Source organism: Balaenoptera borealis (assembly GCF_965194805.1).
Source record: "Balaenoptera borealis genome assembly, chromosome: 6".
In the NCBI taxonomy this organism is placed as follows: domain Eukaryota; kingdom Metazoa; phylum Chordata; class Mammalia; order Artiodactyla; family Balaenopteridae; genus Balaenoptera; species Balaenoptera borealis.
In genome coordinates, this window is record NC_138863.1 from 42,529,698 (window position 1) to 42,555,812 (window position 26,115).

Sequence of the window (26,115 nt, forward strand, 5' to 3'; positions counted from 1 at the left end):
ACCAGTGAGATGAGGCTCACACGGCTTCAAGAATCAGAGCCAGAACTTAAATCAGATTCTAAGCAAAGTTCAGAGTCCTGGCCATTACCCTAAAGCTGCTTGTGTGATTGCTAATCCATATCCAAATGCCTGTGTATGTGGAAAAGCACCATTTTTAAAGTTTCTAAAATTCAGAAAAAGGAAGATTTGGCTTTGTGAGAGGAGAGAGCTAATTCACTCTGTCTACACTGATGTGTCATGTTAAACACTATTTCTAACTGATGCAACTATCTTTGTATGATATAATTAAGCTCCCTTGGAAAGAGTTCAAGACCAACCCACATTACATTGAATTTTATAACACGACAACTAATATTGCATTAGATTTTAGTGGGATCATTATGTACTATGCCAGCAATTGGAGAAAATCAGCTTGTAAGAAATTATGTTCTAACTACAACGTTTGTGTGCAAGAATATCGGAATTAAATTTGAAAGATTTTTCTAATATTTCCAATATTGTACTTAGGTTAAATGCATTCCTTATTAAGAGTAGTTAAGAACAAAAATGTAAGGCTTTGTTTGCTAGCTACCTCATTATTTCCCCCTAAAAGCATAGTTATGCTGTCATTGTGGCCTTTAGATTCTTTACTGGGGGAATGGGGTAGATATCCTTGTTGAAAAGACAGCAGATCATACACCACTGCTGCATTAATTTTAATTAGCAAATAAAATAAAATAAATGTCCATAAATAATGGACTGAATAAATTATGAGATATTCAACATAGAATTCTACCCAGCCAAATGAAGTAGCTCTCCTTGTGTTAAGTGAATAAAGCAAGAAATAGAACAATGTATATGGTAAGAATCCATTTGAAATCAAAAGGATACACACATGCACACACATATAAATATACAAAAATGTATTTAAACAAGCATACCTCATTTTTTTGCTCTTCAGTTTATTGCACTTCATAGCCATTGCATTTTTTTACAAATTGAAAGTTTGTGGCAAGTCCATAGGTGCCATTTTTCCAATAGCATTTGCTCACTTCATGTCTCTGTGTCACATTTTGGTAATTCTCACAATATAACTTTTCATTATTATTATATTTGTTCATAACTTTTCATTATTATTATATTTGTTCTGGTGCTCTGTGAGTAGTGATCTTTGATGTTACTATTGCAAAAATTGACTCGTCAAAGGCTCAGATGATGGTTAGCATTTTTTAGCAATAAAATATTTTTAATTAAGCACATTACTTTTTTCAACATAATGTATTGCACACTTAAAAGACTACAGCATCGTGTAAACATAACTTTTATATGCACTGAGAAACCAAAAAAATGTGTTACTCGCTTTATTGTGATATTCTCTTTATTGTGATATTCTCTTTATTGTGATGTTCTGGAACTGAGGCCACAGTATCTCCAAGGTATGCCTATATATATTTATATGTGTGTATGCCTGTATATATTTATATGTATACATTTGTATTTTGATTTCTCTCATATATACATATATATACACATATGTACACATATATATAAACACACACATATATATATAAAGAATGGAAGATCATTTTACTCAGCACATTTTTAAATGAGTCTATGTATTTAATGTGAGAGAGAGAGAGAGAAAATATGCCTGGACAATTCTAGAAGGGTTCTAAAAGTCTAGCAGCAGCAATTACCTCTGTGGAATAAGAAGACCTGGAAGCTAGAAAGGCAGGATGACTCTGTATAATCTGTTCTTTATGGTTTGAATTGTTTATCACATGTAGACGTATACATGCACACAAACGTATTTACACATGTATATTATTTACATATATGTATATGCTTATACACACACACACACATGTAGCGTGTGTGAGAGAGGCCTCCAAATATCACCTGCTGCTTACCTTCCTCTCTCTTTGCTCATGTCACTTGAAAATCTCAAATTTCACATCAAGACAATTTTTATTTTGCTTATGATCTGACGAATTGGGTGGCTGATCTCCTGACTTGAAGCAACGGGAAATACAAAGGTAGAGAAAAATAAAGGCACAATTACAGGCTGAGACCATGAATAAAGCTCTGCCCACATGAGGCACTGAGACTAATGACCACTCCTGAGGGAACACCTAGGCAGAAGTAGGAATTCAACAACACTAACCATTGCTGAGGTGCTCCCTGGTGTGTTCAAACATCACCTTCGCAGTTCTTGCTTTTTTAATCCAAAATATGTGCTGCTGCGAATTCCCTGGCGGTCCAGTGGTTAGGACTCCACGCTCTCACTGCTGAGGGCCCGGATTCAATCTCTGGTCAGGGACCTAAGATCCCACATCCCACAAGCCGCACGGCAAACAAACAAACAAACAAACAAAAGTGTTGCCTAACAAAAAAAGGTCTACACTGAACTTCCAGGTTATTACAAAGTGATTTCACTAACTTTCCTGGTGTACTCTTTCTGGAGTGTGACGATTAATGTGCTTAGCTTTAGCATTTTAATTTAATTTAGCATCATCCATTGAATGTCAACTATGTATAAAGCATTTTGGTACATCCTTGGGGTACACATGGACAAAGAATTATGTCCCTGAGCTGCAATTAAAGATCTTTGAAATTCAACATTATTTGACTAATTATTTTAATATGAAAAGCAAATCTTACATACGAAAATCAGGACTTCTAAAAAGTAAATTGGAGAATTTACATAAACTAAAAACTAAGCTAGTTTTATAGTTATTAAATAAGTTTCCATGGAGACATCTCTTCTCCATTATTAGATGTACTAAAATTTAAAATATATACAATTTCATAATAATACATATATAACATACAGTAGACATCTAATGCAGTAAGATACAATTTATAAACACTCACATCTGAGGTGGGGATGTTAGGATTGCAGAGAAAACTGGTCTATGGGGAGAAAGAAGAATGGAAATAGCTAAAGTAAGAAAAAAAGGAAAAATAAAATGAAGACGCCGCCGCAGAAAGATAAAATGACCATCTGCCTTAACTTTCTGGATGACTTTCTACTTACAGATTTCAATCCTTCCTGTAGCCTGCCTCTTTCCTCCGCTAGAGCTCCACCACATATTCTCCCTCTTACAACAGGCTAAGATTCTTCGTTACTCAAGTGATGAAAAGAACTCTGGCCAACACAGAAAACAGAGGCACAGAAAAACCAAGTAACTTGCCCATGGACACTCAGCTTGTAAGTGTCAGGGCAAAGACTCCAGCCCAGGTGTATACAGATTCCTGGCCCCTGTTGTGCGGCCTTGCCTTGCCATTATATCATAAGCTCTAATAATAGCCAGTGAGTGGCTAAGTGTCCAGATTTTTGCTGCAAAGCAAAGAGATAAGTATAGAGGTGTAAAGAAGTCAATTAAATTCTCTTTAAAATCTTGTGAAAATTTCTATTTAAACATTTTTAGCATGTTCAACAATGTAAGATACAGTTTTTCAGAAAGTAGTGTTATCAGACACAATCTGTATCAGATCCTATGTTACAATCACTGCTAAGGATATTAGAGTATTTAATTTTGAGTTTACATAAGACAAAATTAAGGAAAAATCTTAAAGGTTGTAAGGTGGTAGGGCTGACATTTTAATTATCTTCCCACATGTTTATGATGACAGGGAAAGTCACATGGGACCATACGGTTGAGGAATATTTACCCTACTGTGAGCCAACTTTACTACTGTTTCTGTGAAAAGAGAAGTCAGAGGAAATGATTATCATTCTCATCTAACACACTGACACCATTTTTTAAAAAGCCTCATTCCTCTAAACTATTGTTACTAATGGTGTAAGACATAGAAATCCATTGTCGTAGTTTATTGCAGTGTTTTCTTGCTAAAAGGGATTCCATGATCAAATAATATTGGAAAATTTGAATTCAATAAAGTTAAACAGGTGCTTAGTTTTATTTGATGTGTTTTAGTCTGATTTTACTGCAGGGCTCCTCAGAGCCTTTAATATGCAAATGTGCGTTGTGAAGCTACAAGTGCTGAGTGGTGTTTACTTGCAGCATTTCCCAAATTTATTTTATGACAGAAGACTTGTCCCTCTTTTTTTCCTCTATTGGGGGGCGAGGCAGGGGAGAAACACTTGCTTAGAAGGAGCAGCAATATGGTTGAGAACATCAGTTCTTGAGTGACCTGCTCTGCCACAGACAAGTAATTTGAGGGGAAAAAAACCCAAACAAAAAACAATTCAGTGTCACAGATAATAGAGGGAGAAATGATACTAATTACACAAATTGGAAGAACTCCTGTTACTAATTCTTTTCACAAAGCCAGGTGTAGTCCACTTCTAATCTAGTTCAATAAAAGCCACAGGTAGCCAAAGACAGACATAAAAAGCAGTTTCATCCCAAACTGATTCAAGCTCCTGCTTCTGACTGCAGAAAAGAAAAAAATGTTTCATAGTGATTTGAAGAACAGTATGAAACTAAACTCTAAGATAAGGCTATGATTAAATTAAATAGCAATTGAAAACTTTCGAGTTTGTAAATAAAAAGACACCAAATTATACTGAGGTGTCTACTGCTTTGCATATCTAGCTCTTTTTAAATAATAGGGTTTTGTTCCCCAAAACTATTGGCAAACTAGTGGCAAACATTAACTGCTGCATATTGCTTTTGTTAAATATCTTAATCAAGGAGTAGCTTTTGTGAGATGCTTATTTTTAAATTTTTAAGTGAAAAAAATCACTCTTTAACCTGCTGAAACTTGGATATTTGTATAATGAGGAAATGCCTACTGATTTCACTTTCACTAACCACTGGCAGTGGTTATCGACAAAGGCTATGCATTACAATCACCAGGGAAACTTTAAAAATACATACCAATGACTCTGCCTCACCTCCAGAGATTTTAAGTCTTGGAGTGGGGACTCTAAAGCAGTTATTTTTAATTCCCCAGGTGATTACAATGTACATTCATGATTGGGGCCCACTGCCCTAAGAGGAAATAAACTATTTCACCAGTGCTGAAATCTAAACATAAACTATCAAAAATAATTAAAGACACAGGAATCGATGAGGCACAGAGAAAACTTTCTTCCATAAAATTATTACTTTAAATTACTGCTCGTTATTTATGCATCATTAACTAATAGTAGCAAAGGGTGGAGAAATAGCAAATTTAATTACTCTCAGTTAAAAAAATCAACCAGAAATGAAGATGACTTCTCTGAAACACTGTCAATAGCATTTGATCTACAAAATTAAACACAGTTCAATACATTTATTACTTACTGATAATATAATATGCATTTTATGTTAATAAATTATTTAAAACTGAGGGAATAATGATTTGGGACATTATACCTATCTATCTGAGGAAGGCTACAAATTAAGGGACAAAATTCTAAGGTATTGGGTTAGATATGAAAATGATACAGTACTTCATTATCAGTATCAATATATTGTGTATTTTGATATCATATACATATGACTTGTATATCTTTAATTACTTTATATATATATACATATATATAACTACACACACATATTTATGTATTCATTCATTCATTCATTTATGCAGGCATTCTCCCCAAGGCCATTACCATTAAATCATACTTTATATCTCCCTTAATCTTCAAAAGAACCCTAGGAGATAGGTATTATTATTACCCATATTTTACAAATGAGGAAACCATCTACAGTCACAGAGTTGGTAAATCAAACATAACAGAAGCTTAATACATATTTGGTAAACATATGCATATGGAAATTCAATTCTTAATGGTAGATAGAGAGTCAGACGTGTACAACAGTTCATCTGCACAGAGTACAAGCCTTTTAGAACCTGTTTTAGAAACTTCTGTGCCAAAAGTCCTATGAAAACTGAGCAAGAACCCAGATATCCTTTCACTTCTCATATAGATGCAAGAATTACCTTAGTTTTCAAAAATGAATACTAAAATATAGATTCCACAGTCAAACCCCAGACTTTCTGAATTAGAATCCATGCTAGTGAGGCCTAGAATTTGTCTATCTTTTAAAAAGCTTAAGTAATTCATATGAATTTCAAGTATGAATTCCAAGTATAGAAACTACTGGATCTCATTCCTCATGTTTGAGATTTAATGAGTGTGGGTCTTACTGGTGCTCCATAAAAAGGGCAGACAAAGAGCCTGCATGGACAGAGCAGGTGTGTTCCCAGTTACTGTTTCCTTTCTCAGAGACTAAGAGGCAGCCATACAGCAGAATATGGTGACTTAGGTCTCAGGCTCTGATACCAGACAGAACTGTGTTGAATTTTAGCTGTGCCACTGCTAGTTTGTTAAGTGGGACAAGTTACTTGATGCTTTAAAAGCCATACGCCTTTTCTGTAGAATAAGAATAATGGCATTCCTTGTCTCATGATAGGTGCTGGGGTGTTGTGGGAATTAAATAAAAACAATATATTCCTTACTGCATGACACAAGGTCTGATACCTAAAAAGCATACTACATCTCTTACCATTATTGAAGCATCAGAAAGTATTAGAGAGCAGAAAGGAGTCAGAGCTCTGACTGTCAGTGTGTCTTATTTTCCCAGGTTCGTTTATTTATCTTAAATTATTCTTGTTCTAGGGTAACCTCTCCCTCTCCCATTAAAGCTCTGAGTAATCTCATACTTCTTAATGATGTCCTTTCCATGCGGGGGAAAAAACTTTAAAAAAATTTTTCTGTGCTATTTCTATCTAAAAATATGACAATTTGACCCCCTCAGAGCTAATTCTAGAGTGTGTATGCTGCAAATAAACTGATTTAGCTCAGGAATATTGAAAGCAAATATGGTGTAGTATTTTATTTTATTTATTTATTTATTTTTTATTATTTCCGATTTTAATAGAATTCATTAGGTTCAGGATAAACTAGTATGATCTCAAAATTCATAGCAATTTCTATTCTTTACGCATTCGTGTAGTGTAGTATTTTAAAATAAAAAATTTTACAGATGCATGATATGATTGGATTGTACCACTAGTAATCATATAATGCACCATGCAAAGTACAATTCATAGACCTAGTTTTAAATTCAATTCTAATAAGTAAACGGATTTGATCCTGTTGGGGGGAAAGTTGAAGCACTAATCCAATCACTAATCCGATCTTCATTGCCATAAAAATTAAGGCCCGTCTACTTCCTTGGTACTAATGATGAGGCTAAAGAGTGTATATATTTTTATTTACGTATTCAATAATACGATGCTCTGTTCAGTGAATGATGTTCTTCTGCCACTTGGTGGTGCTTGCCAGTTTCAGAATTTGTTTCTTGGTGGCACTGTAACACTAAGTACAAAGTAAGCTGAACAAAATCACAGCATTCCTATTGGAAAGGCTTTGCTTCAAACTGTTTAATAATTTAAAGAACCTCTGTGGAAGCAACTGTTTTTGTTAACTAGTCACAACCCGTAATTAACTCCTTTGGAGTTTTAAGTTACTTTGGGCAAAATGTCTTAGGAAGAGTACATATTATTAGAAAGCATGCCAAAATTTTACTTAGCAGAGAATTCAATAACAGTTTTACTCAGCTAAGAGGTTCCGTAAAATTCTACTGCTATAGCCAAGCACTGATACCCTAGCAGGTCCTGTTTCATTATCATAATTCCTGCATAAACACTTTTAAGGACTTTGCCTGCAGTTTCAAGCATGACTTATTTTCATAAGCCTGATTAGTTACCACACCAGCCTTGCTATGGAAAATGACATGTCCTCACTTTGAACTGGGGAGTTGTTAAATCTTGATCTAGATTAGGCGTGTATTTATGTTGCCCTCTCTGCTGAAAGAGTGCAGCGAAAAGACATCTCTGATTCCTTGTTTTTGCCATATCGGCTGTCAGCTCTATCTAATGGGCATTCTGTTTCCTTAAAGAATTTAGCTGCACTGTCTAGAAGCTGATTTTCTGATGCCTCCAATGTCTGGTCAAATTGATCTGTTTTAATGGAGTCTTCGTCGGTGAGGAGCGCGATGCCACCGACTAGAATGCTGGGATCTGCTGCTTAATTGCCAGGAGCGAGAGACACAGAGATTCAGAAATCTTTGGAGGTGGGCGGGGGGATGGGGGGACTCTCCGGGCGGAGGCGGAGATATAAGATAAAGAGATGGGTTTCACACAGGAAAAAAAAAAAAAAAAAGATTTCTTTGAGGCACTGAGGTGCTGCACGATCACATCTCTCAAAGGAGAAGTTAAAAAGCAAGGAAGTGGGAGCAGGTTGGAGGTTAAAGTCCTTAAAAAGATAGCTTGGGTATAGTTTGTTTTTCTGGTGGAGCCTGCAAAGGATAGATAGTCTCTGTTTTCAAAGGGTATTGGTGCCTCTGTTAAGTGATTGGGAATGGACGCTAATTGCCTGTGAGATGCTATCACTCAATGTTCTTCTAATTTCAAGGGACACAGGAGAGGGAGAAAGGCAAGATTGAAAAAGAAAAATAAGGAGGAGATGAGGGCTCTTGAAATAAAGGAAAGAAAGAGAGAGAGAAAGAAAGAAAGAAAAACAGAAAGAAGAAAGAGGAAGGAAGGGAGGGGGGGAGGGAGGGAGGAAGGGAGAGAGGGAGGGAGGGGAAGGAAGGAGGGGAGGAAGGGAGAGAGGGGGGATAGAGAAAGGAGGGTACGGGAAGAGAAGGAAAAAAAAAATCCTGAATCACAAAACAATCACACAGCATAGAAGACACTGAATAATCACATAGAAAACTCATCCAAAACACTGTGCAACAACGATCCGGGTCACGAGAGAAAGATGCTCCTCTCCATCCGTGTCCCGGGAAGCTCTGGGTCCCGTTCGTTACTAGAGACTAAAATACCATTAGGCTGAAGAGTGTTGTCTAACTGCGTGAAGAATGCAGCAGACGGAAGGCGGGTCCTATTACGCCGTTTGCCAGGCGCTGGCTGGGGCCAAAGCAGAAAAGGCGCTGAACAAGAGACTTGCCGAGTGAGACCTTCTTGCCTCGCCCACGTCTCTGGCGATCCGGCAGGGACCCGCGTAAAGCTCCCAGGGCCACAACCCGCGCCGCCAAAGAGAGCCGCTCCTCTCAGACGCCGCTTCCCGGCGGATGCGCCCGGCAACCCGCCGTGGCTGATGCGGAGCAGCCTTCCGGCCACTCTCTGACCACCTGTCCCGACCAAATCTGTCCTTCGAAACACATCTGCCCGCACCTCCCAGGCAGCCACACAAATAGGCTCCCGGCTGGAGACGAGTGTTTGGTGGGGAGAGGGCTTCAAACCTTCCACTCCTCGGGCTGATTCTGGGCTGTGAGGGGCCAGGGAGGGGAGGGGAGAGAGAGAGAGAGCGGAGAGAGCCTGGCTGGCTGTTTGAGCCCGCTCGTTGAGCAGCCTTAGGTTCGCAGGCTCCTGTGGGAACTGCTGCTTCCTCCAGGCCAGCCAGCGCTGTACTCACGCCACCGCCTCTCACCCTCTCCTGCTTCCTGCCGCTCCCTCCGCGGCGATATTCCCGGCCTGTATCCCGTTACAGCCAGGCGGCGCGCTCCCGCACGCTAGCGCGCCGGGCGCCGGCAGGACGCCCTCTCCTCCGTGCCCTCTTTCCCCTCTCCTCCCTGCTGCGACCGCTCCTCAGCCACCTCCCCCCTCACCAGCTCCAGCTCCGAGAGACGCCACCCAGCCGCGGCGGGCGCTCGCAGCCCGGGGTCACGCACGGAAGAGGGGCGCGAGATCTGACCCAGCGCGCGGTAGGGGGCGTCCTGCGGCGGAGAGTGAAAGGGCAGGTGGTATTTAAAGGTGTGGGAGTCGCCCGCTCTGAAGCCCGCGATTCTCACTTGAGCCATCCCCGCCTAGCCCCACTCGGGCCAGCGCCTGGTGAGCCAGCCCATCTGTGGCATCGGCCGTCGTCTCCTCCTAGCACCTCCTCGCCGACCCCTCCCTCCGGGACCTGCATCCCGCTCCGCCAATCAACGCCCGACTGCCTCTTCCCACGTGATCCCGGGCGGGCTAAGGACCTGCTGCTTCCCAAACGCCAGAGGGATGCGGGCGGCAGAGCGCGAGAGGCGGCTGCTAGGCTGCTGGGCGCTTTGACTCTCCCTCCACCCAGCCCCCTTGGGCTCCTCTCCTCTGCCCTCTGGACTCCGGTCTCCTCCTGCTGCCCCGGCTCGCCAGAGCCCTCTGCTTATGGCAGCAGCTTACGGCGTCTCCGGTGCGGCTTTTCGGTGCACGACCCTCTCGCTCCCGGGGCTGAGCGGGGTCACTGGATGTTGCTGAAACTCTGGAGATCATGCGCGGGTTTGGCTGCTGCTTCCCCGTCAGGTGCCACTGCCACCGCCGCCGCCTCTGCTGCCGCTGTCCGCGGGATGCTCAGTAGCCCGCTGCCTGACCCCCGCGATCTTGTGTTCTTCCGAAGCCGTTTGCTGCTGCAGAGTTGCGCGAACTAGTCATGGTGCTGTGGGAGTCCCCGCGGCAGTGCAGCAGCTGGACACTTTGCGAGGGCTTTTGCTGGCTGCTGCTGCTGCCTGTAATGCTACTTATCGTAGCCCGCCCGGTGAAGCTCGCAGCTTTCCCTACCTCCTTAAGTGACTGCCAAACGCCCACCGGCTGGAACTGCTCTGGTAAGTCCAGAACCCCAGCCCCCGACCCCTTAACCCCTCAGAGGAAACGCGCGTTTCCAGTACAGACCAACCTCCCCAAGTGCGTCTCCCCAGCCCCTCGACTCCAACCGCTCCAAACCCTTGAGACCACCGACCTCAACCCAGAGGAGCACAGAGAACTGTTGCAGGCCGCTAAGGAAGGGGGCGGGGGTCCTGGGGAGGACAGAAAGTGCAGGTGTAGGAACCTTTGCATCCTTGCACTTAAACTGGAGCTGCGGAGATTTTAAGAAATATTAAGCGGGATGGTTTTGTGGATTCACTGAAAAGAGCACCAATCCTTGGGGAAACAGTAAAACAGAACCTTTTCTGTCATTAAAGAAAAAGTCTAGCAAAAAAGAGAGAGAAATAAGTTCATGAGAAAGAACGAGCGAGAAAGCAATAAATCAAATGGTGACTGCAGGGGAAACACTGTTACTGGCAAAAGTGCCATGAGGGTGCACTTGTCTGGCATTCAAGACCAGGTCACAGAAATTCTAAAGGAGCTTGTGTTTCAAGAGATTCAGTTACTCTCTCTCTGTCTCTCTCTCTCTGTCTCTGTCTCTCTCTGTCTCTGCGTCTCTCTCTCTCTGTCTCTCTCCACACACACACAAACAGGCATACACATCCTCCTTCTCTAGTTGGCTGCAAAAGACGTTGTTTTTGCATCCCCGAATTGCCTCTCTCTTGCCTCCCCAAGCTCCTAGATGGTCGAAGGAAGTTGAGACAACAACCATTCGCCCGTCTACCAGGCCGGGCTGTGCATGACCGAGGCCGGGCAGGCTCACGCGTAGGCGGGCGGAGGGCAGAACGGACCCCACTGGGCGCTGACTCCTCCATTTTTGGGCAGGCTTCCTTGGAGTGCGTCAGGCGCTCTTCTTGCTTGCTCGGGTCCCTTCAAAATCTGAACGCGAGAGCTCGGCAAGCTTTGCTGTGCTGAAGCCTCCTAATTAAATAGCGCCCGAGGATGGGAGTTGCTGCACTGTCCGAGTAGCTTCGCATTTCAGTATGATAGCCCATAGTCTACCGGCGGGATTGTGGTGTGATTTCACTGGCATTTTAAACTGCATTAACATGCCTGGGTATTGTCCCCAAGGTCTAGTCTGTTCTAGTTTTAGCAAGTGTGTATGTAATTTTTCATCTTCTGTATATATAATTCCACCAAAGTTGAATCTAGCTCTGAATAAAGTGGCTTTCGGGGATGTGTGTGAGCTGAAGTGTATGTAACTTTGGAGAAGAGGGAATGACCAACTGTAACTTATAGGATAAAAGAATATGTCGTCCTGGGTAGTTACTGATGTAAATTCCACAAGGAAAATTATTATACATCATTGTAGTTTGCGCTTTTTAAAGACAAGTTGGGATTTGCAACCCTGTTAGATTTGGGTCAATATATTGCCCTTGTTCTCTTTTTGGTGATTTCTAAATTTGGCATTTTTATAAAACTCAGCATGTTTTCTTTAACTTATTCGTGGCTCATGCATGCATATATGTTATTTTGGATAGACTAAGTTCCACTTTGCAGGTACCTAATCACTTTTTTAGGTGCTTTATCATAGGAACATTAAGTAACCTGCAAAATCAATTGTTTGGAATGTTGATAGCTTTGTAGCCCAACATGACTAGTTTGCTTCATCCCTAACTATGGTACTGTTTTAGGAACTAACTTAAATATGAAATTGGGGTTGACAGTCAAGAAATTCATTATTACCAGATATCTTATAAGGATCTGCAGAAACTAAAGAAAATAAACTGGTTTTCCAGGCAGATTGTCAAGAACCTGGCACCCCCCCTTTACCCCTGTTAACTTGGAGGTGATCAATCTTCATTTGAGCCAGACAGACCATCAGAGAAAACACTGTGCCTGTTTATCTTTATTATTGGGCCTTTGTTTCCTCTTTGTCTGGAAAAATTCCAAATAAGGGGTTGTTGCAGACCTTAAAGCAAAAGAATGATTAAAGATGAAGAAATGGTAAAAGGCATTCTGAGACCATCACCAGCTCTTTTCTAAAATGTGAAGTTTGGGGGTCATAAACTATAGTCTACTTAATGAGAAAATAATAAGGAAGCTAAGAAGCAAGTGTTAAATATTCATCCACCACTACCAGTATTAACCCAAGCTAAAATAAAAGAGCATTATCAAAAAAGCTTATTAAAAGACAATTGACTAGAAAAGAATAGTGAAAAAAAGAAACTAACATTAATCACTTAACTAGAATTTTTTTAGGTCTTCAGTAAAGAATGACCTTGCAGTACAGCTGTGGTTGTTGGAATTAACATTTAGGGAAGTTCTTTTAAAGCTTCAAGATACTTCTTTTTTTGTTCAAGTCTATAACATTTAATGACTGGCGTGTTCTCTTTAAATTTGAGGTTATGATGACAGAGAAAATGATCTCTTCCTCTGTGACACCAACACCTGTAAATTTGATGGGGAATGTTTAAGAATTGGAGACACTGTGACTTGCGTCTGTCAGTTCAAGGTAAGAAGTCTGGTATTTGCATCTTCTGATTCATTAATGAGACGACAAAGCAGAGATCTTCTTTTATAGCCCATCACTTGGCAATTTATAGCTATGCAAGCTAAGAGGAAAGCTGGCACCAAACAAAAGTACTGGCAAGAGAGCCAACTGATGTCAAAAAGGCACAGCTTTTTGGAGAAATGTATGTGCCACAGTTATAAATGCCACTGAAGGTAGAAAGTTTCAGGTTGTTCTTTTGGTGTGTCAAAGGAAAATTATGTTTCTGTGCCCCTTCTAACATGCATGCTATAAGTCAACTACTGGGGATAATAGTCAAAATCATTGCTGGATTAGAAGTGTGGATTTATACTTTTGTTTTTTTGATTGGGGCTATCTTCTTTCGGTCATATTTCTCTGTTTTAATGGTCTTGGGTTTTATTATCCTGGCAATCTGGTTAAGTTTTTAAATGAACTCCTTATCAATGTGACTTTAAAACTACTGTGCTAGTTTGGAAATCACAGCACTTATTAATATTTGTCAACTTTTCATGGATACCACATTCAATTACAACTGAATCTCCCAGGAATCCAAAAGAGTGCAAATAGACAAAAGTTATTTCATAAACATGAGGAAGATGTGCTTTGTCTCATGTTAAAAAAATAAATAAAAATTAAAAGAGAGAGCGATTGCAGTTGTGGTATTATCAAAACTAGGTTATTAGTATTTATTAAAGATAGAACTCAATGTCATTATTATAGTCATCATCTAACAAATGCTTTCTACCATGTGAAGTATAAGCCTTTTTTTCTCTCAATATGTTTTTATAATTCAAGTATTAGAGATGCTGTACTGATATCTTACGTTCATCTTTGAGTGTTGTTGAATTACTTTGTAAAATACACATCAAATCTAACAAACGGTTCAACTAGAAAATATTCCCATTAATGAAAGTATATACCGGGGATAAGGGAAAACTTTTCCAAGATTGTAAGCAAAACTTTAAAAAAAATTAAAAAGGCTATAAAACAAATAAAATATTAGAATTCAAATTCAGGTCTAAAATTTGTTATAGTCCAATTGTCTCTCAGTATCCACAGGGATTGGTTTCAGGACCACCACAAATACCAAAATCCAAGGATGCTCAAGTCCCTTATATAAACTTATGTAGAATTTATATATAACCTATGCACATCCTCCTGTACACTTTGTCATCTCTAGATTACTTATAATACAATGTATATGCAATGTAAACATTGTAAATACAATGTAAATGCTATGTAAGTGGCAAATTCAAGTTTTGCCTTTTGGAATTCTCTGGAATTTTTTTTTCTCGAATATTTTCTATCTGAAGTTGGTTGAATCTGTGGATTTGGAACCCCCAGATTTGGAGGGCCAACTGTATGTAATATTTAGAATTGTTGATGAAATTTAAATATTTTAGGTTAAGTTCAACCTCCCAGTGAGAGAAAGAAGGGAATTCACATTTCAATATGGTTTTGAATGGCTTATAGATAAGCTAGAAACTTCTTGGACATTATTTTTTTCTTCCTAAGAAAAGTAATAAACAGCTGATATTTGTAAAGTGCACCACCACCTGGTGGGTAAGTATTGCTGTGCCCAGGTTACAGTCATTAGACCATACGATAGTGTTGGAAACATGAATACATATTTAATATTCATGCAACACCAATTTCTAAGGTCTCTAGCCATACTGAACAACGTAATTATGTTCTTTCAGTGAACTACTTGAGAGTGATGGAGCATAAGAACTCTGCAAGTCATACTTCATACAAACGTTAACTAAGGGGAAAATATAGTTGGATAAATCATTAGTTAAAGGCCCACAGGATTTTGTGGATTTTTCCCTTTTCAGTTTGTAATTCCCAGAAATTTATTATTTTCATAACCAAGGGTAGACATAAGAAGTGAACTCATATACAGTATAAAATGAACCAAGAAGAATGTTCCTCAAATGGAAAGCCATAATTATAACAAGATTTTGCCAAGAGAAAGAAAAAGAGGAGTTCACAAAATTCTAAATGGATGCATGCTACTAAAAGAAAATTTATAATTTTCTTATTAAAGAAATTGTGTTCAGTTTTCAGGTTGCACAGAGGGTTTTGGTATAACTTTTACCCACAAAGATATTTATGTTTTTCATGCATTCGGTCAGCCAGTTACATTTGTCATTAATTTAAATAATCGTTGAGTGGTATAGATTGCAGGGGGGCCAGGGGAGTGAATACGAGTTTGAATAAGAAACTAAAACGTAAATTTCCTTTTCCTAATGCCTGTAGCATTTTAAATTTACTACTAGATTACTGCTGCTACTAGTTTGTGTGTTGCAAAGTTGTCAGTCTGTCAGGAGAAAATAAACATTTCCCTAGTGGAAAATTTAGACTCTGTACATACCAGGAATAGAGAGTGGCAGAATTAAGTTCAAGATCACAAGTTGTGCAAAGAATAATAGATATTTTAAGCTAAGAGTATCTTGACTCAGTACTTTCCAATACTTTCAAATTAATTTGAGAATTTTTTTTTGCCCAGTCTGATGAAAAGGCAGATGTCCTGAAAAATCTATTTTTCTATATACTGTTCTAAACTAGCTTAGGTCATCTCCTCTGTTTCTCCTGCTTTCAGATACAAGTCCAAATTCTTCTATTCAAAATGGGTGCCAACTGTGGTCTTTCTGGCTGAGAGATAAATTTCAAAGAGAAGTGGGTATATGAGTGTATAATCTATGTTTTTCAGTTTGGATTACAATTGGAGCACTAAGGTGAACAAATATTTATCTTCACTTCTCTTAGATGATTTATGATAAACATATTCTACCCTTCAAACATGTTATCTCATTTATTTCTCACAATTGAGTGAGATAATTATTTTCTCCTCCTTTTACAGATAAGGAAATTAAGACCCATAAATATAAATAACTTACCATTAAGTGGTGATCCTAAAGCAAGAACCTAGGTCCTTTGACACCAATCTAATTTTTTCTAGGACATTATACATGCAAATAAAAACATTATAATAACAACAAAAGTACCAGTTTATTGTAGACAACTCTTGATGTCAAAAGTAGTACAACTAATTCTTGGATGATGATATGAGTTTCAGAAATGGACTGCAACCTCATGCATCCTACCTTCCTCTCTGTATACCAAATGATATCCTTGTCATTCTGGTAAATCAGTTGTGGTTTGAAAATTTAGAAACAGTGGATGGATGAATGGACGGACGGATGGATGAATGGATGGGTGGATGGATTAAAGAAGGAAGGGGGGAAGAAAAGAAGACACATATGCAGCTATTCATAGATAGCACTGGTCATATCAATTAGTATGTAATGATCAATGATCACTTTATAATTTAAAAATATGATGAAGCCTTATGTTTTTCAGGTATCATTTAATTCAAATGTGAAATGTTTTCATTTAATAAGCCACGCTTTAGATCTGCAATTGTTCCAGTAACTAGGACTGTATAACAAATTGCCCAGAACTTAGTGGCTCAAAACAATGAACATTTATTTTGCTCGTGAATCTGCAGTTGGACAGGGCTTAATGGAAGCAGTTCACCTCCTGCTCCTCTTGGCGTTAGCTGAGCCGGGGAGGGAACTCAAAGACTTGGTTCTGTACTCTTCTCAGGACTCTCACTCATATACTGCACTGTCAGCTGGGGATCTTGGTCCTTCTCCATGTGGATCTCTCCATTTGGACTAGTTTGGGCTTCCTCATAGCACAGTGGCTGGGTTTCAATGGCAAGCATCCAGTGAGTGAGAAAGAGCCAGGTAGAGGCTGTATCCTTTAACGACCTAGCCTCAGAAGTCACACAGAGTCACTTTCACCATAGTCACAGGCCTGCCCACTCACTTAAAATCATAAAAAATTTTCCATAATGAAAAAATGTAGTCACAGAGAAGTAAAAGTTACCTATGGAATGATCAAAGGATTGGGACATATGTGGGTTTTTTTATCTCTTTCTTTTTTGGAAGAGAAACATGCCATATCCTAAGCCATTATTCCTAAGCCTTTGACAACCGGGAATATAACAGAATTCACTTAACATCTGTGGAGCGCCTTCTATATGCCAGACTCTATGGAAGGTGCCGACAATATATAAAATGTAAGTTATACATAGCTTCTAGTTGCTGAAATCTCAGTTAAAAGAAATTCTTATTAACCAAACAAGCAATAAATCATATGAAAAATTTCTCACATAAATTTTTTGTTCATTTGTAGCAAAACAAATTCCATGTATTCATTGAATCCACTGGTGTGACATGTTGCTGCTTTCTTAAGCAATGTGGACATTTTGGAACAAAATCATTCACTGAAAAAACGCATATTTGGAAAATAAACTTAAGATTTTTAAAACATCTGAAGGAAGCAGAATCACTTTTCCCCTGAGAGGAAGTTTGGACAACACATACATTTATGAGCTTAACCATCTGGCCCTGAGTCTTGTTTTTTCTCTACCAGCCAACTATGTGGCCTTTAGCAAGTCACCTAACATCTGAATCTGTCCCTTCCTCTGAAACTGAGCAGTATTCATGATTACCACTGAAAATTATTTCCGATAATTTGGCATATTTTAATGTAGTAGTTAGCTTATTTTTTTGTACTTAGGGTTAGCCTGTGTTCCTTTGTTTTTCTAATTTTAGATACGCATGCTTCAGTGTCGATGTTAGATGGTAACTCTGTTAGTTAAAATATAGATCATGAAAGGCATATAATTTACATTTCTTTTTATAAATGAGTATTCCAAAGCATTTTGAAACATGACTCTTAATCCTCCCAAATGCCCCAGTTAACCATTTCGAATGGGGGAACTAAGCTATAAACTTGTTAAATATTTCATTTTTGAGTGATATACACAAGGTCCTACACTAAGGCAGTGAGAGAAATGGGAGAACCTGGGAACAGACTTCCACTCCTGAGCCTTAATGATTTAGAGTATGCTTCCTCCATGTGTTATTCATTTTAATGAGTGCAAGTCATGGTAGTAAGGGCCAAATACATCGTGCTGATTATCTACAGTTAAGCTCTTTTCAACTCCATACAAATCTTCCTTTTGGCTTGTGCATAGAACTTGGCAGCTCTGTTTTTAGCACTGTTCACATTTGGCTTACTACATCCTTCAGAAGTGGCATATGAGCACTTTATCAGTTTATTCGATATTTTAAGATGCATATCAGCATTGTGTACTAGCACTTGACAGAGATAATAAATACTTCCCACCCCTCACTCCTCATCTTCTGATTACATCTGAATAATCTACAGAAGTAGATGAGAAGGATAAATAGAGAAATTCTAGGTATTAGAGAGAAGAAAACATGGGCCCAAGTAATCTACACACAAAGTATTGTAACCAGGGCTGGAGATGGAGATTAAAAGGTAACCTGGGGAAAAAAAAAAAAAAAAAAAAAAAGGTAACCTGGGACAAGAAGCTAGGAACCAAGCATGAGAAGCTAACTAGCCCAGCCGTTCACACTAATTATGACTCTCATCTGCCTACTGAAAAGGTCAGCAAGTCTACTGACTATAATATGTCACCAGCTGGTCACTTCTTTCTTGTCCCTCTTCCATGTTCTCAGATACCATTGTAGTGGTAGTGGGTCCTCATAAATCCTCCCTACATTCTCCTGTCCCCGATGCTGAACACAGCCCATTAATCAAGCACCTGTACATCCACCTGCCTCCCTGGCCATGGTTCTGACATGAGCACCACCTCCATTTATTTGGTGTCTCTTCAGTATTGCTTATTGGAAAACTCAACTCTTTACTGACATTTTCTTATTGCCTTTTTTTTTCAGTAGTGATAAAGATGTTCAGTTTTATGGTAGGTCAGTTTTCAGGTATATATATATTTGGAAAGCTTGTGGAAGACAGCCCTTACACAGGTATCACCTGGTCAGAAGTGAATTGCCTACTGAATTAGAGATCCTCCTGAGTGAAAAGTTCCTATCAAAATAGTTTTTAAAATATAATAATGTAGATAGACTGAGTCTGGTAGCCATATAGTGTAACTGTGGAAAGAAATTATTATATAGAACCTTCCAGAATGTCTAGATTAGAAATTGTAGAAATAAAGATTTTTAAAATATGTCATATTTAAAATATTTCAATCATTTTAATCATATTTAAATAATTTCTAAATAGATATGATTTAGTATCTAAATTATCCTGTTAGCAATTATGGTGATTATGAGTGTCATACAATTTGAATTTACTATTAGGAGAATAGTACATAACTATTAGTTAAAAATTATATTTAAGTTTTTCAATAATAGTTGTAAAGTCAGATTCAAAAAACTGTCATTTCAGAGAACATTGTCTTATACCATTTAAAAAATGGTTAGGATGGTTAAGCTATTACAAAAAGGCAACGAACAAGAGCTAAATGGTTGATTGGTAAGGAAGTACAGATATTGTAAGAAAATAGAGTAAGAAAATGAATCTCAGGTTTTTATCATCAGATTATAACCATATTGAGAATTTGCTTTTTTGCATAAATCCTTGAATTGAATTTAACTTTTGATAGAGTTTTAGGTTTATTATCATATATATTAAAACCCTAGCCATCTCACTAAATTATTGGTTTATTTTATATGTGTTATGAATTAGCACATCAAAAATCCAAATATTTTAATAAGAAGTAAAAAACAGAAAAGTGTTTTCACATACATGTATATGTATGATTTGTTTTACTTAGTTTCTGGCATGGGTGAGTATTTATAAATAATCGTCTTGATCATTACATTTGTTAAAATTAAACGATGTAACGCATCTGTAGATAATCACATCAGTGGCGTAATTAGCAGGCAGAACACAGCCAAGTATCTCTAATGCCTTAGAGTGTGATTACATTATCATGAGTACACCCTGTAGGTTGCCTAATTTCCATTGTAAAATGTGTACATTTTTGTAATGAGGTTGTTTAAAAATGAACTTTTTGTTTTATGAAATATAGGTTAAGTCATACTTTTGAATAATCAAGTTTACATATGGTTCAGTAGTTGTTGATTTTTTTTCTGTATTCCATGGTCTGTTGTTTCTTTCTACACTGTATCTACATCAACATCCAATGGTCTAAAAATATATGAAAAATTAATTAGGAATTCAAATGTCTTATCCAAATATTTAGAAATTTGTAAAGATTCAAATTCAACAGAGGAAAAACATACTAAGGAGTAACTGAATTCTTTGGCATTTCAGCTATATACTTCTGCTCCAAACACAGACACTATTTTTGAATAGCTTGAATACTGTAACATGTTCTGATTTTTTTCCACCAAACCATATGGGCCACATATCAGAAACAAAATTAAATAATATTGATGCATTTGTTGTTATATCTTTTTATTATTGCTTGTCCTATCACTTTGTTGGAATTGCCTGATCAGTTTAGAAGCTCTTTTTCCCCCTATCTGAATCAGATGAATTGACGCTGCTTTTGTGTATCTTTGAATGGTGTCCTTACAAAGTCAAAGACTTGCTGGATACAAGGGGGATCACTGAAAATGAAGACAAGTGCTTTCTTTTGTAAATGATGATTTCTGTTCAAGATGTCAGAGGCATGCAGACTCCAGTACTAACCATAGGCTTACATCTGTGTGCTCCCCAGTGCAACAGTGACTATGTGCCTGTGTGTGGCTCCAATGGGGAGAGCTACCAGAATGAGTGTTACCTGCGGCAGGCTGCGTGCAAACAGCAGAGTGAGATACTGGTGGTGTCTGAAGGATCATGTGCCACAGGTATGTATGTGATCCTGAAGACTCCCGAAAACCTTCGGAATGGATTCTGAATCCAAAAACCATGTCTTGCTTTTCACGTTATGTCCTGTTTATTGTTATCCAAATAAATAATCCAAACTATATATTATTAGCTAGACAAGCCTCTTATTCTTTCGTACAAAGTATGCATTATTCTTATTCTATGTCTTTTTACATTTCAAGTCACTTCTGGAAGAAAGATAAATGTACCATAAGGACATTGGTAGATTTTAATATGTATGTTATTTAATGAAGTACAGACAGCTGAATAACATAATTAGAAATCTAGATTGACTGCTCAGTTTCCAAACATAAGAAACTTATCTATGCATGAATAAAGTTTGTTTGTTTGTTTGTAACAATAGGATCATCTGGTGGGAGGCAGTTTGCAGATTTGGGTTTGGAAGTTAAGATGTGTCTAACCTTAGCAGCCCTGCAAAATGCTCCTCTTAACAGTGAGCAGATTATATTAAAGAATGTATTGGTGATAGACATGACTTCTAATGACATCTGTCCTTTCTGACACAGTCAGCCTGGGCTCCCACAAAACTTTTTAGTTATATTGTACCAAGAATGCTCTAAAGAAAGTAAGGAAGAAGAGTGACTTCATAGGCTCTTTGGTTTTTCAGGTTTTCCTTTTGAGTACAATGGTTATTAGAGCTGAATAGCATTACAGGAAGGAAAAAAAAAAGAGGAATACAGCCCAACTTGATAAAACCATGCTGTAAAATGAAGCTGAGTTTTCAGGTTAGGCTTGAAACATTAAAGTCACATATATTAAAGAAACTTTAGTGTCCCTTGATAGTTGTTCTTAATGGCAAATAAACATCTTTCTGGAAAGTCATAATTTCTGAGGAATTGGAAGGTATAAGCATATTCAAGGAAAATAATAATGATATAAGGACTTTCTTCAAAATTGGAAATATAGAATAGTGTCAAGAAAGGTCTATTTTATTGAAAGTCTCTCTCAGATAACAGGTATTTCTATTCTGGGGAATTATATTAAAAATTATGTGTATGATGGCTGGGGCAGGGTGGTAAATGAGCAAGAGAAAGTCTCATATTCTTTAAAACAGGGGTCCCCAACCCCTGGGCCACAGACCAGGGCGAACCAGAGAAGCTTCATCTGCCGCTCCCCGTTGCTCCCCATCGCTTGCATTACCGCCTGAACATCCCCCCAACCCCTGTCCGTGGAAAAATTGTCTTCCCCAAAACCAGTTCCTGGTGCCAAAAAGGTTGGAGACTGCTGCTTTAAAAGATTATCTTAGGCCTATTGATTGTTAGCAGTTGACAATGTTCCAGGTTGTACTGGTGACTACCGAAGTTTCTAAGAATTAGCAGAAGAGAAAGGTATCATTCCTCATGGACAATGATGTAGGCTTTTTCGTTCTGGTTTTGGTTTTTAAGTAGTCTTTTCTCCTATTTGATTATTTGCCTCACAATGTGGATGTCCTTCCTGCAAGGGTGATTGGGAGGCAAGTTGGACTGGTGCACCACTTGCTTATTTACTAAAGCTAACAGATCATTGCCATTCAATCTATGAGTGAGAAGTAATGCATGGAAATAAGAGCAACATGTGAGAGTTATTGGACCAGGAATGATGTAGGCAAATACTAGAGAGTACTGAGGAATGGATTTGCTTATTCAAGATCACATAGGATATCTGTGTGTCTCTGACAATAGCCAATGAGGATCAGTGGGCAGTAGTCCCAATAAGCAGTCATGAAGTTATGGGTTGGCTAACAATGGTAGCAAAATCTCTCTTTCTTACTTTCCAACCTCCAAGTTCCTGTCAGCACATGCAGTCACATTCTTCTGATTCATTCAGTCTTTCCATTCTAGTCCCTAATGTGTTGGTTGTACTATGAAAATAAACACTTGACTAAGTAGAAAATTTAATCACAACTGAGTAATCCATCCCTAGCTTATTCACAGACTTAGATTTCTGCAGGATTTAATTAGTAAGTTGGTCTCGCTGAATGCATCTTCCATTGACTTGTAAATCTAAAAGCGTTTTGATCTGAATAATGATGGCGGGACCAAAGTAATTTTGATTAACCAGGTCTGACTGTAAATAAATTGGAGTTCTTTTGATCTAAAAGAGATTCTCATTCTTTTCTTCATAGATTTTCCTTTTTTTTTTTTTAATGCTATTTGACACTGAATGGAGGTGACAAGTTGTGATCTCTAGGAATAAAAGGCAGTAGAAGATATAACTTTATATTTATTACATTTCATTGAACTTACAAATCATTTTTTGTCTGGAAAATGGTTTCCTATTGGGCAGTCTGCTCAATAGCCTCACTGTCAATTTCACTTTTTTGCCTTATAAGAAATGTATTGACTAGAAGCCCAGATTCAGGTGCAACAGCATGACTTCTTTTCTTAGGTGTTTCTGTCTCACTAATAAGGCTTTAGTAGGCTACTTGTCTCTGGTTTGCAAAGATGATTCATTTTATAGTGAAGAAACCATTAAAGCGTCCCATCACTATTTTATAATGATGCCATAGACTTAAGTGACCATTTTTTTTCAGTCTATTCCTCCTTTCTTCACTAGCTACTTAATTTGGGTCAAATCAAACACAAATTGTCTTAAGAATCATGGTCCTTGATTTTTAGAAACATACATGGGGAATACAAGCCAAAATACTACTGCCATTTTTCTTGATTTTCTCCAGCCATATGTACTTAGCAGAAAACATATAGATGAATAGGCAAGATGTTCATTCAAAATTTTAATTATTATGTTCTAGACATAGTGATAAGCATTTAAAATGTGCTGTTGTGCAGTTATCCTCAAAATAGTCCATTGAGATAGACATTAGTATACCCACTGACTAGAGGACCAATAAGCTTAGGAAGGTTGAATAATGTTCCTTATGTTATCCAATGAGTATGTTTGGAGCTTGGAATACATAAGCTTTTATGCATTTTCTATTATGTGTGTGGAAGTATAGAGAGCTAAACAAGACATGGTTCTTGATTTAAAGACGTTTACACTTAGTGGGAAAGGAATAAGAAACTATACACATTCAACTAAAACACAGGTAGAATGTATTAATGCTGTTAATAGTACAACCTGTTATTAGCCTCTGATGATTTTATAAGTAATACTGAATTAAGCTTTCAAATTAATTCAGATAAAGTCAGTTAAAATTCTAGCTGTGAAAAGATACAAAAAGGAGACTTGACAAATGTTGACCATTCAAGCACTGTCCTGTCCAAAGTGATTGTGCTGTGACTTAGGACTCAGTTCAGTTGACAGGACTATTTTCCTATTATAGAGATGAATGCATCAGCCTTTCTTTATCTGTTACCTTAAAACAATCAAATCTTATGATTAGAATCCTTATTTGAGTCTACATTTACTAAGAAGGGTTTTTATTATAAATTGTTTTACCAATTAGCTTGCCTTTAAGGAAAGGATAGCCTGGCCCAGTGACTTGCTCCTTAGTCATGTAAGCAGTTAATGACTTGACATTCTGATTTAATAAAGGGTTAAACCTTGTGAATTTAGTTAGTCTGGGTCTCCACCAAGGCTGAGAATTCAAACTACTGCTCCTTCATGACAGTGCTAATGTCTAACATAATGACAAAGAAAACTACTGGGGAGGCATCCATTCTTCCCTGTGTCAGCCTTCTGTAGATTTTCATACATCACGCCTCTTTCTATGAGTGCCTCTCAATAAAGTGTCATGGAGGCAAACAAGTAGAAGTAGTAGTTTATTTTAATTGGTCTAAAACAGCAAACACTAATTCGTAACAGTGGCATTTGATATAGGTCTTGAACCTTGAACCCTGGTTGAGATTTCAATGTAAACTGAGGACATATCAGACAAAGAATACTAGTATTAGTCTTATTTCCCAGTATTAACATTAAAAATATATAGCCAAATGTATTTAGAATGGAACGAAGTGGGGAGAAAGAAGGAAGATGATGTCTCCACTTAACAGGTGGAAGCAAATGGAAACTCCATGGTCTTGACTCTAAATTAGGAAATTGAGTGTTTCTGGGAAATGAGTTCTCAGAAATTGACAACTTTCAGGAGTTGTAATTATGTGGGAGGGAGGGGAGAAACGTGGAGAAAGAGAAAGGCAGAGGGAGGTTATTGTCTTTTCTGCCAGCATCGCTTAGGGTATAGCCACTTTTAATCACAAAGGCAAAAGTTAAGCTCACTCTTCCACTGATTTCAAAACTGAAAGATGCTTTTGGGTGCAGATAGATTCACCCACAGTTGTGGTATTTGGAAAACATATTAGCTCTTATATAAAAAGATATTCATTTTTAAACTGTTTTTCCCTTTGTAATGCAATGTACAAGAATATAAGCCTTAATTATGTGTTTATTTGCCACAAGTCTTAGACTGTTTAATTTCTAAGTCTCACTGATTGCTATAAGTATCTCATTTTTAATTTTTTGTGTTAAAGGCACCAAATTCATCTTGATTAAAATAAAAATGAGAAGTTTTAACATAGTCAAGTTTAGGAATTATTCCAAAGCTAGATAATACTTTGTTCATGAAGTTTAAGAATGAAAATAATAAAGAATTTATTTTATAAGTTATAGTATAGAAATTAGATTGATGTGAATGTTTTTCAAATTAAATATTAGTAATTTTTTAAAATTATAGTACCGTATTAATGGAGAAAGTAAACATGAATTTTTTTTAATAAAGTCATACACATTTTTTGAATATGTTTTTCAAGCATAAACAAATTATTTCCTTTTTTCCCCCCAGATGCAGGATCAGGATCTGGAGATGGAGGTAGGAGTTGCCTTTTTATATATTTGAAGACTTACATGTGGATATTATTCATGGATATTTTCTTATGTATTTGCCATCTCAAATATCTGAGACGAATTCACATTTTGCATTCTAGGAAAGGGAAGACAAAAACAATCATTCTCCATACTAAGTAAATGTATATACCATGCAAATTATTTGATGTATTTATGAATATATCACATTCATTTATGTGTTTGTGTTTGAGTTAACTTTGAGATAAATCTGCATGTCAAACTTCCTAACAGAAGCCTCCAAGCATATTTGGCAGGACAGAAAACTCATGAGAAAATAATTTAAATATTGGGTTTTTAAAATATATAATTACAAGGTATTGATATTAACACATACAGAACTATCATGTATATAAGAACATAATTATCAAATTAATAGTTTGAAACTGAAGGAGCTTTAGTTCATAAAAGTAAAAAAGATAAACTTTAAACCAGTGAAAATAAGATAGTGTCTTTACTTCTTTGATTAAATTAATCTATAGTTATTTTTACTAAAACAAGATATATGTTTTCGTGATTTAGTTGTGTGTTTAAAGAAGTATGTA

The 26,115-nt window shown here is 37.7% G+C and overlaps 1 protein-coding gene and 1 long non-coding RNA gene across 2 annotated transcripts in view; both read left to right on the top strand.

Annotated features, from left to right (window-relative positions):
- LOC309631036 overlaps positions 1-6,778 on the top strand; it is a 39,251-nt gene extending 32,473 nt beyond the window's left edge. The window contains exon 2 of the long non-coding RNA XR_014246029.1: positions 15-6,778. This is a non-coding gene — a long non-coding RNA (uncharacterized lncRNA). The remainder of the gene's footprint in view (positions 1-14) is intronic.
- A 3,154-nt stretch (positions 6,779-9,932) lies between these two features.
- The window catches only part of TMEFF2 (transmembrane protein with EGF like and two follistatin like domains 2), a 246,624-nt gene continuing 230,441 nt past the window's right edge, over positions 9,933-26,115 (top strand). The window contains exons 1-4 of the mRNA XM_082397419.1: positions 9,933-10,523; positions 12,909-13,018; positions 20,625-20,754; positions 25,512-25,538. Coding sequence (XP_082253545.1) covers positions 10,352-10,523; positions 12,909-13,018; positions 20,625-20,754; positions 25,512-25,538 — 439 coding nt within the window. The 5' untranslated portion in view covers positions 9,933-10,351. The remainder of the gene's footprint in view (positions 10,524-12,908; positions 13,019-20,624; positions 20,755-25,511; positions 25,539-26,115) is intronic.